Genomic DNA, 20483 nt, shown 5'->3' on the forward strand with positions numbered 1-20483 from the left:
GACTCATAATGGAAACATCTTTCTAAAAAACGACACAGGACATTCAAATGGCATCTCCTAAAAGCACAGTTCATATACACCATTAATGCTAGTCCATGATTACTATCTATCTAAAGAGTCAACCAACAAAAATCACACATTTTACTGAGGATTTTCTGATTTTTGCCATGGTATTAAAAATGACTTGGGAAAATCAGTGTGAACATCAAATGAGTTTTGTTACTTAGAATTCTCCATAGATAATATGCATCTCAACATCCATTTTGCCCTGCAGAGAGTGAAGAGAAGATTTAATTCATTTAATTCATAAATATGAAACTAAGTCATGTTGAATGCTTGCATCATAATATGTCATATGCCGGCCTTACCATAGGAAAGCATTCCTTTTTAATATCCTGGGCTAGGGTGTGACTCAAATCTTTGGATACTGGCTTTGTTTTTTCATGATGTCCATCTTAAATTTGAATGCAGAAAATGAGATAGAAGGAAACGGGAACATAATAAGAAAATGAAGGAATCTATTTTTGTTTGTTCAATAAGACCTTTTTATTTTTCTGACAGCGTCAAAAATCTCATTCTTACTTTTCTTTCCTTTAAGTTTGTAAATTCTGCCAGAACATTTACCATGCCATTGTAGTGCCATTCGTTTCTCATTTTACTTTGTGTGCACAGTCCTGATCAACTAATTTCATTTTTCTGTGGCTAAACGATTTTTTTTTGGGCTGAATTGACTGGATGTTTGGCTTTGTGTAGACACAGCCTCACTGTAAGTTGGCCCCCTAATTCAATAATTCACCATGAAGACTGGTTTTCATCCTCAGTGTGTTGAACAGGCATCTAATCAACCATTAATTTCCTTTTTGTTGGATGAACATAGTAACTATTTCTTTCCTTCTGATGAGAAACAGAGGCAGAGAGGATTAGGGGTTGCCCTAAGTCAGAAAAGGAGGTTGCAGAATTCAGCCTCAGGAATCCATACAGTATTCAGGAGTGATGTGGTAGAGAAAGGCCAGAATTTGGGGGAAAAAAAGAGATGGAGAAGAACTAATGGGTAGGTGCAACTTGTGGTGCTAGACATGGTGCTCAGCACTTTAAATCAAGCCTAGAAGGTTCTTTTACTGAAGAGTTGGACGACCTTGGACAAGTCTCTTAGCTTCTCTAAACCTATTTCTTTATTGTCCTAGCATGAAACAAATTGAGTGGAACTGAGCAGTATTTTATTTTTTTATAATGCATAATTGTAATATTTCCAATGAAAAATGTGAAATTATACATATCTTTATTTGGTATCTTGTCATTTTCATTCTTGTCTTTTGAACTTATTAAGAGGTGGTAATAAATTTTACCATATTTATGAGGATGAAAAGCCTTCATTACTTACCTAAGTAACTTTGTTATAAACACTCCATTTATTTAAGAGAAATAACAGATGAGCCCAATAGCATTCATAAATTCATAAGAATTTAGACATTTGTGGTAGAGACCAATTCAAACTTAAAAAAAAGTGCAGCTACAGTTAACATAATACAATAATATTGACTAGTTTTGGGGTACTTGGGTGGTTCAGTCGGTTAAGTGTCTACCTTTGTCTCAGGGGTGCCCCAAATCCTGGGGTCCTGGGATCAAGCCTTGTGTCAGGCTCCCTGCTCGGCAGGGAGTCTGCTTCTCCCTCTCCCCTTGACCCTCCCCCTGCTCTGGTTCTTATTCTCTCAAATAAATAAATAAAATCTCTAAAAATATATATTGACCAGTTTTATTAAAGCTATTTTGAGTAGACATCATGGATATACGTCTGAATTACATTGATCTTATTTATCTAAAGTAAATGGGATTTGGGCTGAAGCCTCAGGGATGATCTGAACCAGGGACTATGAGAGCTTCTAGGCCCCTCCATCTCATGCCCCTCATTCTTCCTGCATGTCACCTTTATTTCTTCAGATTAGCTTCTTCAATGGGGACTGAGAACATGGTCTCCAATAACTCACAGCTCATATTTCAGAGCATCTCTTTCTGGAAAGGAATAGAGATGTGGTCTCTTAGGTCCTAAGAACAAAAATATATTGAAAGAATCTGATTGTCCAAGCTTGAGTCAGTTGCACAAAACTGTGTAAGGGAGTGTGGTACCATCTTGAGTGATTTTCCCATTGTAACTGAAAGGAAGAATATAATAATAATGAGACTCTCCTTTAAACCACTTTGAGTCATAGGATCATTGGCCTGAAGAAAGTGTGTGTGTGTGTGTGTGTGTGTGTGTGCACAGACAGAATAAAACATGATTACTAAAGTTTAATAAAGCATTGACAAAAGAAATTCTTTTTTTAGAATTTGCTTAAATACTTAGAATGGTTACTTGTGTATGTTAATGCATTTATTTAGAAAACCTTTTCTGAACTCTCACAGAGTGCAACATGCTAAGCCCTGGGCTGGATTCAGAAAAGTATAAAAATGCAGATTCTTTCCTCAATTAATTTACAACTTTTTTGTTAAAAAAAGGGCATACTCACATAAGACTTTAAATTTTTTTAAATTTTTTTATGTATTTGGATTATTTTAGAGAGGGAGAGGTAGGGAAGGGTCAGAGGGAGAGAGAGAATCTTAAGCAGGCTCCATGCCTAGTGTGGAGCCTGACCCAGGGCTTAATCTCACAACCCTGAGGTCATGACCGGAAATGAAGTCAAGAGTCAAATGCTTAATTGACAGAGCCACCCAGGTGCCCTCTCACCTAAGACTTTTAATTACAATGTGGTTAGTGTCCAGTGAGAATACAGGAAGAACTAGAACCACTTACCCTGAGTGTTGGGCAAGTGTTATGAACATGAGCAGCAGGGGAAGGCTCCATAAAAGGAATGGTACTTACCCTGGGCCTTGAAGACTAATAAGATGTAGACAGGTAGACAATATTTCACATGGAGGATGTTCTAAGTGGAGTCAATATACAGGGGTGGAAAGAGGACTCAAAGCCAAGGCAAGTGGCTCTTTCAAAACACGTTCCTGATATATTATATACAAAATTATTTTGCCTAGAAAATGCCCTTTTCAAAGATAGTTCAAAAGTTGGCTTCCTTTTATCCCTTATCTGGTTATGCCTTGTTCTGAAATAATAGAATATGAATTTGTGAGGCTGTATTGTAGTTAGTTGCTGTCTTGTCTATAGTATAATAAAAGTAAATTGTTCCAATGTTGAATCCTTCCTTAATATGCATGAGAATTTCTTTTATTTAACAGAAACTTATTATAGGTCAAGAGGTGATGAATTGAGACTGATCCTGTTTTATTATTGAAAGTTACGATTTATGTACAAAAATTTATGGAGTACATACAATGATGAAATTGACATATCTTGTCTCTCTCCTCACGGAGCTTGGAGTAATTTTGAAGACAGGATAATTCGATAAGCAATTTCAAGTGCTGATTGTTATGATAAAACAAGTCCAAGGAACTATGAGAACATGCAGCAGAAGGAGCTAAGCAGTTCAGAGTTTAGGGAAAAGAACAAGAAACGGAGAGGAGTAGAAATTGTTCAGAGGTACAGGGTCTGTGGAAGATATGCCACATAGAAAGAAAATGTCTGAATGTCAGAAGATAGTATTGAAAGTATGATGTATCCAAGGAACTAAAAAGAACTCTCTCTTTTCTTTTTTTTAATTTTTGTTTTTTTTATTATGTTATGTTAATCACCATACATTACATCATTAGTTTTTGATGTAGTGTTCCATGATTCATTGTTTGCATATAACACCCAGTGCTCCATTCAGTACGTGCCCTCTTCAATACCCATCCTTTCTCTTTCCATTTCTCGTCTCTCCCTTCTGACCCACACCATGACTATGACTGAGTCAGAGTGACCCAGCTGAGAGATACATGCTTATTCACTAATCTTTCTCTTGCTTATATTCTTTTCAGATTTCTTAAGTTGAAATAAAGTCCAACTCTTTTTCAAGATAGTGCTTAATAACCAGAACCCCGTATTTCTGATATTGAACATAAAACTGGTTCTGACCAAGATTGTCAAATAAGGAAGCTTGCCGTCTGCTCTTGGGTTTAGTAATAAATGCATGTGATACAATTTAGCTTTGCTCAGTTCTGCCATCACGCTTCACTTTGGATAGTCTTTACCCAAAACTCAGAGTTGTCAATAGACCCAGATGTTCGAGTTCTTTTGTACCAACTGTATTAAATCTCACTGATAGAAATTCCATGGGCTTGTTGGTCTCTACTATTAAGAAGACCATTCAAGACTCTGAGATGTTAAAATAAGTGATTTCTCTTTTCAGTGTGGAAGGTTATTCCTGTCAAGAGGAGATGCCATTCGGTCTAATGATTACATGTTATTAAATTAATATTTTAATTGGGTTGCCTGGTTATTATAACCCCCTATGGCCTCGAGGTATATTCCTTCAAGATGATCTCTCACCATAATGTCTGCAGCTGATTCAAAGAAGTGAAAGGATATTTGTTAAAAGAGGAGATCATCACTCAAGATCATTTGCCTCGTTGGTGTCAGCCATCAGGCTAATACATTTATTTGGACAACAGTAGGTTCTGACAGAACTTAAAAAGTTCTCTTTCTCGGTTGTGAAATATGATGGATGTGCCATACTGGTGACCTTTACACAAGGCCACATGTTAATATTCAGGACCTCCCTTTTGTTGGCCTCAAACAATGGCTGTCATTAAGAAAGCTTGGTTTGCCAATATGCCCTCTGTTAGGATGCTGGACCACTCCTGATTGGTCACCAGGAAGTATCATGTGCCTTTGATGGAAATGACATGGAAGATGTATGGTCAAAGTGCTGTGCTCAGCACCACTGCTGTGCAGGGGAGAAAACCACTATGACCCAAATAGCCCTGCGCTCAAACAATGTCGCACCAACCAAAGACAACATATTGGGAAGAAAAATGCTTGTAAACTGCGTGTGTTGGAAGATGTATTGGCCAGACGGCCATAGGGCAATCTTTGAACTATTGAAATCTTTAGAAATATTGTTTGGTTCTGAAACAATACTTACAAACCTAATTAATCAAGCATAGATGGTTTATTTTCAGGCTTTCCACAGTGTGTTGCTTTAATGCAAGAATAGGGTCTGTCGGGTTCTTTTTGCTGTTTCACAGAGGCACGCAGAAACTCAGCATGGGCATTCATGTTCATACAAGTTGAAGCTCTAAATTTCAAAATAATATCTACATAGATCTCTGGTGATCCCTTCAACAAAGGCCGGGGTTGGGGGTAGCCTGGATTCCTTTTTCAATTGTTCCTGATTCTATGTGTGACTTTTTTTCCACCCTTCTCCTTCTTTTTATTTGTCAGAATCAGAATCACTTATTCACAGAATCGTTGAAGAAAGATAATTTCTGTTGCAATCTCTAGTTTGAGGGGAAAACACTTTTGCATTTTTCTTTTTTTTAACAGAATACCTATCATGAAGTGTTGCTTTCCTGAACATGTACTACTGAATGATATGATTTAAAATATTGTCCAGTCTTAGTATCACATTTTAAAAGGGTCATTGAGAAACTGCACATCCTCCAGGGGAAGGACGAGAGATGTGAAAAACATTTCATATAAAAAAGCTAAGGTGCCATCTGGAGTGATACCACAGGCAGGTAGCGCAAGCCTTTGTGTCTCAAGCAAGTCGTGGCTGATGAAAGAATTGTCCAAGTCCTTAGTTGCATGCAAAATAGTGCTGAGCCAGAGTTTTAGCAAGACATGAAATATTACACTGGGTCATGGCAGTTGAATGGCATGAGTACAATCCCCGAGGGTCAACTCCTGGTTATTTATTTAGAGGCAGGTTATCAACTTGGTAGATTATCCAAGTGCTCCCCACTGCGTCCTTCAGGGCTAATGTCACTATTCACCAGCTGGTTAGACTACCAAGGGCAGGAGAAGGAAAAGGGGCTGAAACTCAACCCATGATTATAAAGCTTGTAAGCGAAGCAGATGAAAGATTTGGTGGGAAGAGAGATGCTCAAGCTCATTATTTATCAGGAAAATAGTACAGATTAAAACTGCAGTAGCAGTACTCTTTTACACCTGCCAGAATGGCCAAGATTGAAAAACATAATCAAGTAATAATAGCAAGTGTTGGCAATGCTATGGGACAGGAAGAAGCTTTATACACTGCTAGTGGGAATGTAAATGGGTAAAAACACTTGGAAAACAGTGGGTATTGTATATTAAGGTGGAAGATATGCTTACCCCATGACTTGCCTATCCCACTTCTAGAGAAACTAGTGTACATGCAACAGGAGTTGTGTGCAAAAATGTTTGCAGCAGCCTTGTTTGTAATATTAAAAAACAAAACAAAACTGGACTTCACTCACAGATCCATCAATAAGAAAATGGATGATTAAGTACTGGATATTTATATAATGAAATTGTGTTGGTCTTTGGCCACTTGTTTTCTTTAAACTATGTGTATAATGTCATGCATACTCTTGGAGGCATATTAAGTTGTAAAATATGAAATAGCCTATATTTGACCATTTTTGTCCTACAAAATAGCAATTTCATGTGGTAACATAATGTTTCAAAAACAAATATAGAAAAAAATGTTCAGTGTAGTTAAAAAATACTCAAGAGACTCGCAGGACTGGGGGCCTGGAGAATAGGGCTAGAGAATAATTAGGAGATCATGTTATTTCATCTATAGATGAGGAAACCAGGGTCTGGAAATGTTCATTCAATGAATCCACTAGAAACCAAGTGCTGGTTCTTAAAGTATACTCTGTTTGAAAGAATCTATAGTCTAACTATGGATCCAATCCACTTCTATGTCCCTAGGCTGGAAAGTTTCTGCGATTCTGTGTACTTAAAACTGAGTAAGGCTGTTGTATCATGGGGAAGAAGAAGTAGTGTTATGGGAGGATGGTGAGGTATGTTTGAATGCTCTTCAGTTACCTTCTGATGCGTAGTGAGAGGCTGACTCTTTGTGTCCTTTTACTAGTGTGGTATCAGGAGGAGAAACAACACTCTCATAGAAGGCAGGGACAGGCACCCTCACACTTCACAGAGTACCTGAGCTATTACAGGTACCTGCCTCTCTAGCGGCCACTTAATTCTCCCCCACCCACAGTAGACATCAGCAACTTCCCCGTGAACCAAGACACAGCCATGGAACTGCTCTTTAAAAATCAATGCTGCCTCCAATTTGGGCTTTTGGTGTTTTAGATGAAACTTGTTTGCCCTTTTTGGTAGGGAACAAGGCACTAGAGTTGGGATGGTGATTGTGGTGGACTGAGCAATGTGGACCAATCCCAAAGGAAAGAGAAGGGAAGTGGTTACTCTCAGACAAGTCTGCAGAAGGGGAGGATGGAAGGTGATGTGCACATGGAGAAAGGTAATGTTATAACGCTGACAAGCATCCATCGGAGGGGTGAGAAATTCATTCATTCATTTTTTCCAAGAAAAGTTTCTGAGCATGAATTTCTTGCTTAGTGTTTGAGATACTGTGGAGAATGATTCAGAGATAGTACTTGCCCTCATAGAGCTTACATTCTAGTCAGGAAGATTGGCATAATCTTGTAAATAATTACAGATATAAAATGTTATTGTAATATATTGAATAAAAATAGAGACATGGTGGAGGTCAGGAGGCCATTTGGGAATGAAATAGAGGAGTAAGCTTCTTTTAGAGGCAGTTACCTTTTAGATTAAAAATAAAAAATAAAGGTTTTACTTATTCTTCTCTGAGTCCTTTCTTTCTTTATGTAGATCTGAATTTATGACCTCTATTATTTTCCTTCTCCTTGAGAACTTGTTTTAACATTTCTTGTAAGGCAGGTCTGTAGACAATAAATTTTCTCCACTTTTTTTTTAAAGATTTTATTTATTTGAGAGAGAGAGAGAACAAGCGGGGGGAGGGAAGAAGCAGACTCCTCACTGAGCAGGGAGCTCAACTCGGGGCTTGATCCCAGGACCCTGGATCATGACCTGAGGTGGGGGCAGATGCTTAACTGACTGACCACCCAGCCACTCCACATTTTTATTATTATTTGAGAAAGTATTTCTCAAGTGTTGAAATGTGATTTTGCTGGATATAGAACTCTAGTTTGGTGTTTTGTTTTTTTTTTCCTTCCAATACTTTGTAGATATTTCATTCCACTCTCTTCTTGCTTGTAGTTTCTGATGAGAAATCCACTTTAATTCTTATCCTTATTCTTCTAAAAGGTGCTCCCTTCTTCTTCCCACCCCTGATTCTTTTAAGATCTCTTTGTGTTTGGATTTCTGCAGTTTGAACATGATATGCCTAGGTGTAATTTTTTTCTTTTTGGCATTTATCTTGCTTATTGTACTTTGAGCAGCCTGGATCTATGGTTTGGTGTCTGTCATTAATTTTAGAAAGTTCTCAGCCATTATTACTTCAAATATTTCTTTTGCCCCATTCTCTCTCTTTTCTTCTTCCAAAAAGGGTGTGTATCTTGTATCTTATAAAATTGTCCCACAGTTCTTGTATGTTCTGTTCTATTTTTTTAATTCTTAATGTTTATTTTTTCCCCCAATCCCTTCTTTCTGTATTTTAGTTTAGAAGTCTTTACTGACCTATCTTCATGCTCACTGATTCTTTCCTTGACCATGTTCGGTGTACTGATGAGCCCATTGAAGACATTCTTCATTTCTGTTACAGTGTGTTTTATTTATAGCATTTCTTTTTTTGTTGCATTTTTATTGTATTTCATTTTTTAATAAAAACTGTATATATTTAAACAGTACCATGTCATGATTTGATACACACACACATATATAGTGAAATGATTACTACTATAAAGCTAATTAACATGTCATCTCCTTACATAGTTACCATTTTTTAGGTGTGTGATGAGAGCACCTGAAATCTACTCTCAGCAAATTTCCAGGATTCAGTACATTTATTCAGTACAATTATTAACTATAGTTACCATGCACATTAGATGCCTAGATTTATTCATCTTATATAACCGTAACTTTGTACCCTTTGACTAACATCTCATTTCTCCCACCTTCCTGCCCCTACTAACTAGTGTTCTGCTCTCTGCTTCTATGTGTTCAGCTTTGTTGGATTCCACATATAAGTGAAATCAAGTATCATTTCTTTTTGATTCTTTGAGTTTCCATCTCTCTGCTTACTTTACCTATGTGCTCTTTCTTGTTGTGTGCTTTCTTTATTAGAGTCTTTAGCATATTAATCATAGTTATTTTAAATTCCTTCTCTGATAATTCCAACATCAGTGTAATATCTGAGTCTGGTTCTTAGGCTTTGTTTTGTCTCTTCAGCTGTGTTTCTTCTTGCCTTTTTGGCATGCCTCACAATGTTTTGTTGAAGACCAATCTTGATATATGAGGAAATAGGAACTGAGTTAAAGGGATCCTTGGTGGTGGTGGGTATTTATGTGAATCTGGCTAGGTGTTGGGTTGTGTTTAATGTTTGTTGTAGCTGTAGGTGTTAGAGGCTTCATATTTCCTCCATTTTCATGCTTTTGTCTACTGTCTGGACTTTGGCTTTCCCTAACTATTCTTCATCTTCAGCTATAATACGCTAGAGACCTAGTTGTGTGATGATAAGGTGTGGGTGGGGAGAAACATTTTATGATCTTATGATTAAATCTCAGTCTTTCAGTGAGTCTATGTTTCTGGGCTGTGACCTTCACAAGTATTTCTTGGTTTTTCTTTTATCTCTCTATGTGAGACAAGATGGCTAAATGGGGCTGTAGTGGGAAAAATGCCCTTCCTTGGGCTGGGATAAGGCCCTGGTATGCCTTTGCTATGGAAAGTGGCCTGGGCATATTTGGTAATGACTGTTCTTCCCTTTTCTATGCCAGAATTGTGAAAGAATCTTTCTCAGATCCTCAACTTGAGAAACTGGGGTGGAGGACTGTGAGCAGAATTCTTCTAAGGCAAAACCCACTGAAGTATAGAGACCCTCTAAAACTGCATCCTTGGGAGTTTCTCGCTCGCAAGCTACTCTACACTTAGCTTCCAACAATTCATCAAAATTACCATTTAAATGATCCTACCAGTTTATGGCTTCAGAGGCTTCTACTCGGTAAACAGACCTTAGTTTGAGTCTTTGGATTCACCTGTCTCCAGACTGTGGGGTGCCAGTTTGTCCTGCGAATTCAGTTCTCTGATGGGTACAAGTAAACTTGTTGATTTTTAGTTTGTTTAGCTCTTTCTTGTTGCAAGGATAAGAATGTCAATTTCCAAGCTTTTCCATGTTGGAGCTGAAACTGGAAGTCCATTTCTTATATTTTCTCCCATTTTTGTTATCATTATCCCCATTTTACAGATGAGACAGATCCAACATAGACTCTCTAGCTCATAACTGCTATACAAAACTACCATGCACATCCAAGTTGTGATCACTGTTCACTTGGCTGACTGCCAGCTGACTTCTGACTGGCTTCCATTCTTGTCCCCTTCTACCCACTTTCCCTTAGAAAGCTTTCCAAAGGTACGTGCTGCTGTCATCACTCATCTGTGTGAAACCTTCAGGGGCTTTCCGTTGCACATTGTGCAGTTCCCAGACCTCGCCTGCCCCTTCGCTCCTGCTCACTTCCATTCAGCCACTGGGACTAGCAGTCCTGGGAACACAATGCAGTCCTTGTCAGGCTGGAATGTTCTTTTCCTTACTCCTGAACAACTAAGTCCTTTTCAGCCTTTGGGTCAGTCTCAGAGTCAATGTTACCTTCACGGATCTCTACCTATGTTTCTCTGTCTCAGCCCCTTGAATTTTCCCTGCCTTCACTCACCATAGTTTGTAACTCTGCTTAGTTGTGGCCTATTTTTGTCATCTTCCCCAGGAGCTTGCAAGCTCCATGAAGGCAGGGGCCACATTTGCTTTAATCTGTTGCACCTCCAGAGCCTAATACAGGGCAAAACACACAAGTAGGCATTCGATAAATATTTTTGAATAAATAAAATGAGGCAAACTCCAGATGGATGGAGACGATACTATTTTCCACTTGAGTCCTTATTACTGAAAGAGGCCATTCAGGAGCTATAGAGGGAGAGGAGAAGGAACATTTTCAATAACAACAACAATAATAACAGCTAAGGCTTGCTGAGTACTTCCTGTGTGCCAGGTACTGCTTTAGCCCTTGTTTATTAACTTACTTATGCTGCATTTGAACCCTGTCTAGTAGGTATTATGATTATTGCCATTTTATGAGTGAGGAAACTAAGACAGAGGGCAATTGAGCAACTTGGTCCTAGTAACACAGCCAGGAAGGGGTAAGAGAGATTTGGCCCAAGGAATCTGGGTGCAGAACTTGCACACTTGGTCTTTAAGCTCTACCACTGCTCAGGGCTTGTCGCATTGCAACCTCTTTCTGTAGACTCAAACCCATTGGCTTACAAAGGACTCTCACTCCACAGCTAGGAGAAATGGTGCGAAGTGGCAGATTCCATTAAACTCCATGGTGTGGTTAAGAATCCTTTTAAAGAGTATATTGGAGTTTTCAACATTAATTAAAGACCTATTTAAGGGTTGTGTTTGATTTATATGCAGGAGATGACATCAATTAGCTTTAGCTCCTATTTGTGCTGACAGTCAAGGGCAAAATGAGCTTTGGGGAATTAATTGTCTCTGGGTTTTAGTTCTTCTTCTGGGATAGTTGCCTCTGGTCCTCCCATAACATGAACATGCTAGTTAGAAGTCCAAGAAAGCAAAGAGACAGTGTGGGGATACAAACACATAGGAGTTATATATTGAGGGATAGCTGCCAGGCATGGGCGCAAAGGGTGCGGCACCATGCCTGCTGGTATTATAGAGGAGCAGAAAGTGCAGGAGTTAAATGACTAGAAAATGAATAAAATGAATAAATCAGAATCTGTCATGACTTATCATGAACTATTTTGCTGCTCAAGAGAAAGATAAATTGCTTCTGTGGAAGACATTCAGCTCTGAGACTTATTTTATTGTACCTTGAAATCTCCTGTCTGCCACATTATTACTTTCAATGAAATTAGCAACAGATGGAAGACCTGAGCTGCAAGATGACAGGTGGAGTTGCCTACACATGAAAAGAACTTGCAAAACTGGGATAATAGGAAGTTTTTTTTCTAAGCAAAAAACACACCCACAAAACAAGGACCTCAACTAGTGAGAAAAGTTGGAGGGGTAGCTGGGGGAGCCTCGAGAATGTGGGCTTTCCTCGGAGTGAATTCCAGTTATTGGGCCATAGGCAGATGCCCTTTCTTCTTTGGCACATCGGAAGCCCTGCTGAGAGCCTTGACTACAGCCCAAAGCATGGACCCTAGGACAGTGTCAGACCTGTGGTCAGGTGCCACTGCTTGTTAGCTGTTTCTGTGCACACTTCTATCCCTCCTGTCATCAAACCCAGTTCCCGTAGTTTGCTCTGGCAACCTGGCATTGATTGTGGAGTAGAAAAACAAAATCCCCTTAAAATCTAAGACGTAGGTCCCCACCCCAGGTTTTGTGATGCTTGGTTAGTGGTCAGGACAAGGTGCTTATTTGCTGACTTCAGTTTTCTCCTAAGAAAAATGAGGAAGCAAAAAGGTTGTTGTCAGGCTCAAAGGGGATTACTGATGGGAAAAGAAATAAGATGTAAAGGAGTATACAAGCTGTAAAGTGATACAGAGTGCTGGTCTCTGAAATGAAGACTTGTCCATAGAGAGATAATACTTTGAGGAGAAAGACGCCATTGATTTCATGCTTCAGCATGTTTGTGATTGCTTGGACTAACTCATAGTTATAACAGTACCTGAAATTTCCTATGAGTGAATTAGACAAGTGTTTCCCTGATCACTCATTATAATCCCCATGGGGCTTACTAACCACAGGTCCTGGGGTCCTGGGACCATGTATCTGTATTTTTCAAAGCATGCTGGGTATTGGCTAATGCACAGCCAGGACTGGAAAATACTGCATTAGATTCAAGAGATGTGTGACCTAGCAAAGAGCACTGGACTTGAAATCATGAGCAGGGGATTTTGGCTAAAATTCTGTCACTATCTTGGTGGGGAAATTTGAAAACTTTTTTAAAAAGACTGGAAACCATTGGAGATTGCAAAATGCCCTTCCATTTGCCACAGTCTCTGGTTGTTTAATGCTAAAACAACTGGTTGTTCTATTCAATTCAGGCAACCTGGTAATTGTATGATAAAGGAAGCTTGAAATTCACTCCAGTGTCCGTGAGACTGAGAGGCTCTGGATTGCCGTGCTGAAGTCCATTTTGCTATAAATCAGCTGGTCAATTTAGTCTCAGAATGATCCATTCTGTTGGCCTGGATATTTTGTCATTGGAGTAGTACCTAGTATCTGATAGGAGCTCAAGAAATATTGGTTGAATAACTAAATAAGCATAGTCACCATCTGTCCCAACACCATACAAGGAGGCTTTAATAATTATTCCCATATATAGTATTACATATATCCATGTATATATTTATTTTATTGCAAATACAATGTTACTTATTTGCTCTTCTAATAAGCAAGGAAATCTCTGTTGCACAGGTAGTGAGATTCAGGCTCCTAGAGGTGTTTTTTAAAAAATATTTTATTTAATTGAGAGAAAGAGAACACGAACAGGGGGAGGGGCAGAGAGAGAGGGAGAGTAGGCAGAGTAGGGAGCCCAATGCAGGACTCAATCCCAGGACTCCGGGATCATGAACTGAGCTGAAGGCAGACGTTTAACCGACTGAGCCACCCAAGCGCCCCATAGGCTCCTAGAGGTATTTAAGCAGAGATGCATGATGAGGGTGGTGGGGGCTAGCCTCAGATGATTTATAAGACCTCTTTCAACTCCTAACTTTTAGGATGTGAAGGTGCGTAAAGTGCCTTTGAAACTTCCATCCCGTTCTTGATGTTTGAACAATAGAACAAGGGCAGATCAAATGCCGCCGGTTCTAGTGCTGTAAATTTTCCTTTGGGATCAAGAGTCCGAGAGCTACTGTTATGAAAGATTCTAGATATTGCTTTGCATTTGGGAAAGCCTGATGTATTTGTGTGCCATTTCAAATTCTGGGCTTTAAGATGAAATGAAACAATCAATTAAAATGAAAATAAAAGCTCAATCTTCCTAAAGTGTTGGAGGTAAGCAAGACTTCTAGAACTCTAAAATTTGCTTATTCACAAAGCTTGCACATGCATTCCCATGGTGCCCAGCTGAATATTTATAAAATCATATTCTGAGATGAAGATGGTATGGAGGGAAGCAAATGATGCTGTTACTTTTATAGGGCTGGCCATAGGCCAAAGATGCAAACTGATGGCCTGTGGTGATTCAGAGAGCAGATGTGTTTTGCGGAGCCCACGGTATGTTTTTTAAAAAATTGAGTGAGCTACCAAAATTGAAAAATTATAAGTTTTTACCTATATAAAAATATATTTCTGCTTCTCCTGAAAATCCAGAAAAATCTGTCTACACTGGGCCTACCTGCCCTCATGGCAATGTAAGGCATGGTCTGAGAAGTGGCTGGACGTATACTCCCAGCGTACTCCTCCTTGGCCCTTTCTCTCATTTCTGTTATCTGCAAGCCCCCCAGAGGCATTTGCTTTGATTCCTCCTTTTGCAGATGAGACTGTGGTTTAGGAGGAGTGTGTCCTGGTACCTAACAAGGCCAGCATCCTCTTTGCGCCTTGCCCACAGCTTGAGCACAAGGAATAGGAATCTTGCTAAGACTTGTTGCGCCCTGGCACTGTTTCTGCCACACAGTAGAACTCATGCAATAGACCCCCTTCCCCTTCCCATTCCACACTTCCCACCTCCTGGTTTTTCCTCTTTTCTACCTTCTAATAATGTAGAAATCTAGGAAATCTCTGTTGCACAGGTAGTGAGATTCAGGCTCCTAGAGGTGTTTTTTAAAAAATATTTTTTTATTTTCTGAACTCCCCAAATCTGAACATCCTTTTTTCCCCCCCAGCATGAAAAAGGGCTGTTGTTAATAACTGCTCTGGGACAATTGGAACTATTGTGGATACCTGTTTCCTAGCACTGCTGTAATAAAGAATCATAAATGGGATGGCTTAAAACCAAATTGTTTTCTCCCAGTTCTGGCAGCCAGGAGTCAGAAATCCAGGTGTCCACAAGATTGGTGCCTTCTGGAGTTTCTGAAGGAGAATTCCTTTCATGTCCTTCTTTGAGCTGCTGGTGGTTGCTATAATCCTTGGCATAGCTTGGCTTGGAGAGGCCCCCACTGCGTCCCTGCCTCCATCATCACATGGTGTTCTTCCTGTGCACCCATGTCTGTTTCTCCTTCCGATCAGGACGCTCATCATATTGGATTATGGCCTCACTCTAACAACCTCAACGTGATTGCACCTGCAAAGACCCCATTTCCAAATAAGGTCACATTCACAGAATTCGCAGATGGTCGGGACTTCAACATATCTTCTTGGGGGACACAATTCAACCCATTAGCCTCAAACTAGCTTTCTGACCTATAAAATGGAGATAATAATAGCATCTGTTAGATACAGTTTGTGTGAGGACTGATTGACCAACATATCTAGGCCTTCACACAGTGCTTCCAACAGAAGCATGTTCAGCCTTTTATCTCCCTTGCCATATGTTTTCCCTCCTCTACTTCTGCCTCCTTTTAGGCACCCAGGTCCTTGGCTTCTTTGTCATTTCTGTTTGTTTAGTATAGAAATGTGAAACAAACAAATAATCCATATATTGCCTGATTTCATTCTTTCTACAATTGATTTTGAAGGTAATATTGAAGTGCATTCTTTTAAACTAATATGTTTACCTTTTGCATTGTCTCCAGGAAAGATTCAGACTCCAGTGGCATGTAAAAGCCTGCTTTATGTCCACCCACACACCGTCCCCAGGCCTCCTGTTGTGAGTGCAGCTTCAGAAGAAGAGAGTCATGGAGAAGCCAGTTCCTCCCAGACACCATCCAATCAATTCGATGAGACCCTACTGATCTTCACTGTCAGACGAGAAATTAAGAGAGCCAGAGGAGCACCCCGTGAGGCCTGGAGCAGTCCAATTTTGGCAAAGCACATGACAAAAAATCTTATTAGATCCCACTCAGTCACTCCTTTGCACCTGGAGGCTGCAGGCACGCACATCAGTAGGCACAGGAGACTTCAGAACCGGCCCTCCTGCGATGCCAGGGGATATTCTGCCCCACTTGGTAAGGATCACTTTGTGGTTCTTGTGCTTGTTTTTTTTTTTAATTAATTAATTTATTTTAGAGAGAAGAGAGAAAGAGCACAAGTGGGAGGAGCAGAAGGAGAGAATCTCAAGCGGACTCCACACTGAGTGCAGAGCCTGATGTGACCCTGAGATCGTGACCCAAGCTGAAACCAAGAGTCAGATGTTTAACCGATGGCACCAGCTAGGCGCCCTGACTTTGTGGTTCTTAATTCCTTGTTTCTCTCTTCAATTGGTCACATTTTGTTTTTAGCTTAATATAAACAGTAAAATTACTGACTCAATGGCAGATCCTATTCTAGAAGGTTCTATAAGAGCTGTATTAGTCAGTTTTGAATGGAAGTCTACTTGTTGCCAAGTATTGTTTTGGAGGAGAGAACAAGTGTGATTTGATGACAAGTAATGTGATGATTCAGGTATTGCACCAGATAATAATGATGATGACAATTATTGCTATCATGATCATTCCAGCCCTCATTTAATTAGCTCTCACCATGTGCCATACAATGTACTGAGCATTTCATATTCTTTTATGAAACCCTCCCATAACACAGTTAGGCAGGTAATGTCATTATCCCCATTTTACAGGTAAGGAAACTGTGAATTCATAGCACAGAATAATGTATATGATGACAAAGTGTCTCAAAATTGCTCCTAGGAGTAATGAGTAAAAATAAGGAAATGGACCAGAAGGAATGAGCTTTGAAACCAGGGACACCTCGGCTCAAATCTCTACCTTCTCCCATTTCTGTTCAGTAGCCATGATCAGTCCTATACGTGTTCTTTGAGCTCAATATTTTCATCTGCAAACTAACAACAATTACTGTCTTGAAGAGATGTTGTAATTAGAGGATTGATATAAATGAAGTTCACTGAACACAGCAGGGACCAAACAGCGGTGGGGAAGATGGTGGTGGTGTTTATGGTGCTGTTGTTCAGACTGGAGGTAAGAAAATGTGAGGAAACAATGTATATTCCAGATGTTCTAGAACTGTCATGTAGAAGGATTAGATTAATTTTACATAACATTTTTTTGGAAAATTTTGGTAGATTTCACGTCATATGTTTATGCAGTTTGTTGGAATTGACCAATAGAATAAAGAGACAGATTTTTACTCAATACAAAGGAGAATTTTCTTTGAACTAGAGGAGAATGTCCTGCTTGGACTAGAAGTGGCAAAGGAAGGGCTGGTAGACCTGCTACCAAAGATGCTCATTCAGAGATTGCTTCATTTCTGGGAAGCCGGGATTGAGGATGGGATGCTGAGGATGCTGGTTGGTTAACATTTTTTTTTTTTTTTGGTCTTACTATGTTTAAGACAATGTGCTAAAATCTGAACATACATCTTCAGTTTTGATCCATATGGCCATTCTCTTAGACAGGAACTGCTATTTTCCCATGCTTTAGATGCAGAATCTGAAGCCCAGGGGATTCTGTAACTTTAGGGCTGGAGCCAGGATTCAAGGCTTCCACTTTGACTCCAGGTCAGAGTATACCTATACTGATTTTAAACATGATGACAACAGCTCTTGGGTATTGAGCACTTACTATTTACTAGATGCTTTACTTTTAGCATGTTCTTCTCTCAGATACTTAACTAGTTTGCTTTTTCTCTTCAAGTCTTTATTGAAATTGTCACCTATGTGTGCATTATTTTTCTAGTTTGGATTTATTACCAGCTGATGCTCACTCAGTTCTTCATTTGCTTCTTTAGTCATCTACTTTCCCATCCCCACCCCCTTTCTCCACAACTAGAGTTAAGCTCTGTAAGTGCAGGGACATTACTTGCTTTATGCTTCTCTGGATCTCCAGTGTCTAGAATACTGGCAGACGTATAACAGACAAATCTTAATGAACGAATAAATGAATGAACAAACTTAATCCTATTAGTGACCTTGTGAAGTAAGTAATACAATCCTCATGGTTCAGGTAAGGACAAAGAGGCTTAGGCCAGGTGATGTGCCAGGATTTGAATCTACGATGGTCTGACACCAAAGCCTTGTTGATTCCATTACACCACACTCCCTAAGAGAGTGTTACAAAATGCATCATTACCGAATTGCATTCAGGGAAGGAATCCCTATTCTTTGCTTATGACAGAGCCTTGACCTGTCTTGACCTGTCTAGGTTACATTCTGTTGCTCCAAATTCCAGAACCACATCCATGTTCTCTTATGGAATTCCCTTGCACTGATTATTGATAGCAATGAATTGGTCATCTGCCATGGCTGCAAATCCAAATCGACAAATATCTATTAAGCATCTAGTTTTCAGAAAGTTAGTGTGTTTGGCATTCTGAAAGGTTTTACTTACTTGGAGATATTGAAATGCCATTCCACCTTTATTTCCAGGAAATAATTCTTATACTGAAAAATGAAAGTCACTAAGAGTTTTTCAGTGTTTGATTTGAGTATGTTGAGTATGTTGGGTATGTTGAGTGTGTAGTGGGAGATGCCCAATACATACCAGGACAGTATGTAATGAGCTAATTGAATTGCCTAGATATAGACTGGCTGTTTGACACCCACCGTAAAGAAGGTACTGTGCATTTTTAATCTCATGCATATTTTTTGAAATGTGAATGCTCTTGTAGATTGCTCCAAATATTCTATATATCTACATGCTATTCAAAGCCCTTTAAAACTTGTGGAAAGTGATTTAAAGCACATAAATTGTCTTAATTTACTACTAAAGAATTAGACTTTATGTAGGTCAATGGGTATAATTTCTCAGGGAAGAACTATACATAAGGAGATAAATGTATATATACATATATATATTCTTTTACCGTGTTGACCGTATTGTAAAAAATCTCAGCTTATACATAAAAATTATTTGACTGGGCAAATAAAGAAAAACATCAAATTGATTATTAGTATTAGTGGGTATGTATGTATTGGGTCGATCTGGATCAGATTAATTCCCTGGTTGTTTTAATTTTCAGCTGGTTGAAATTTCCAATAAAAACTTGGGTGTTTAAATTATCAGTTGGAAGTCTACATGGGCCATGGATCCGTTTGCTTTGCCCACTCTCTAATTCCACTTTATTTTCCACTCAAACTTTTCCCTGGTTTAGAATTTGTGGCCCTATTTTCGTCACCAATTCTTCTGTTTCCCTCTCTTGAGCCATTTTGAACAGCTTTCCTTGACATGAAAAGTATTTTGAGGGCCTGTAAAAATCATTTTTTGGAGAGGGTGCTTTTAAACAACAGGAAGGGAATAGATAGCTTTTTATTTTCTTAAGGCAATGCCAGGGAAGCAGGCAAGGAGAATGTCCGGGGCTTCTCTCTCTCTCTCTTTCTCTCAGCACATTGCAAATGTTGATTTCTCACACATCCAGTTATCAGCAGAGAGTTTCTGAAAGTCGCGGCAGGGCGGGTGAAGTCCGCACACTTCAGGGCCCCTCCTCCCTTGTCTGCCTTCCAGGTCCCGCTGCGAGGCATTCCACCGCCATCGGCCTCTGCAGGAAAAGCCAGACCCCTTTGGCCTCGTCGGAGGTCCCCCGGAGTTCCTCGGAGCCAGAGCTGGAGGACAGGAAGGCAGCCCCAGGAGGCGCTCAGGCGGACCCCCATCGCCAAAGCCGACCCCGGGGCGCGCCCCTAAGTCCGGCTGGAGGAGGCGCAGTTGCCATGGCACCGGAGATGCTCCCCAAGCATCCTCATCCCCCGGGGAAAAGGGAGCCCAGGGTGGACGCCTCCCTCCACGGCAATCTGGCAGGAGCGTCCCTTCCTCTGCTCGCCGGTGCTCCCACCCATCTCCCCTCAAAGAAGTTAATCAAGGTTTGCTCTTCTCCCCCCGCCCGCCCACCCCAGCGTTTCCATACGGTTTGTTCACAGGCCCCTCCTAGGCCGGGGGTGAATGCTCACTTACATTGACCGCTGCGAGGGAATTGTCCGCGGGTGCTGCCCATCTTCAAATCAATGCCTGCCCAGAACAACAGAAAAGGCCTCAGATGTACTGGTTTCCACAGAACCATTGTTAGGCTTTTGTGAAGCAGTTTTGAACCTAATAAATAATGTCAAAAGTCTCTATCGCAGCCAAAAATGTTCCTTTTGAAGCATTTCTAATAGTATTTTTGTTCTGCGGTGTCTCCCAGTGTCACAAAGAATTTGTGCCTCACAATGGGGATGGGGTACATCGCGTGCCACTTCGCAATGTGCCTGTGGGGATTGGACCCCTTTTTATTTTGCTCTCACAGGTAAACGGTTTCATTTGCCAACTTGAGCTTTGGTTTAAGGATGTTTTCTAAGGGCCTTTTGAATCTCTAAACAGAGGTTTGGAAAACATAATTGAATGTCTGTAACTTAATAGTTAACATGGAATTTGATTACTCCTGATGTGCCTAGGGGAATTCTTCAGACTATATTAGGGTTTTTTA

At 40.0% G+C, this 20483-nt stretch overlaps 1 protein-coding gene across 7 annotated transcripts in view; it reads left to right on the forward strand.

Annotated features, from left to right (window-relative positions):
* The window catches only part of C9H12orf42 (chromosome 9 C12orf42 homolog), a 145733-nt gene extending 125610 nt beyond the window's left edge, over positions 1-20123 (forward strand). For 6 of the 7 annotated variants that reach the window (XM_035729273.1, XM_035729275.1, XM_027594011.2 and 3 more), the window contains 2 exons: positions 15713-16084; positions 19532-20123. In XM_035729273.1, the coding sequence (XP_035585166.1) occupies positions 15713-16084; positions 19532-19980 (821 nt within the window). In that variant the 3' untranslated portion in view covers positions 19981-20123. Of the gene's footprint in view, positions 1-7233; positions 7341-15712; positions 16085-19531 lie in introns of those variants that run through there. The other variant, XM_027594018.2, reaches the window with a different exon arrangement.
* The last annotated feature ends 360 nt before the right edge of the window (positions 20124-20483 follow it).

The sequence above is a fragment of the Zalophus californianus genome, chromosome 9 (genome assembly GCF_009762305.2).
Source record: "Zalophus californianus isolate mZalCal1 chromosome 9, mZalCal1.pri.v2, whole genome shotgun sequence".
NCBI lineage: Eukaryota > Metazoa > Chordata > Mammalia > Carnivora > Otariidae > Zalophus > Zalophus californianus.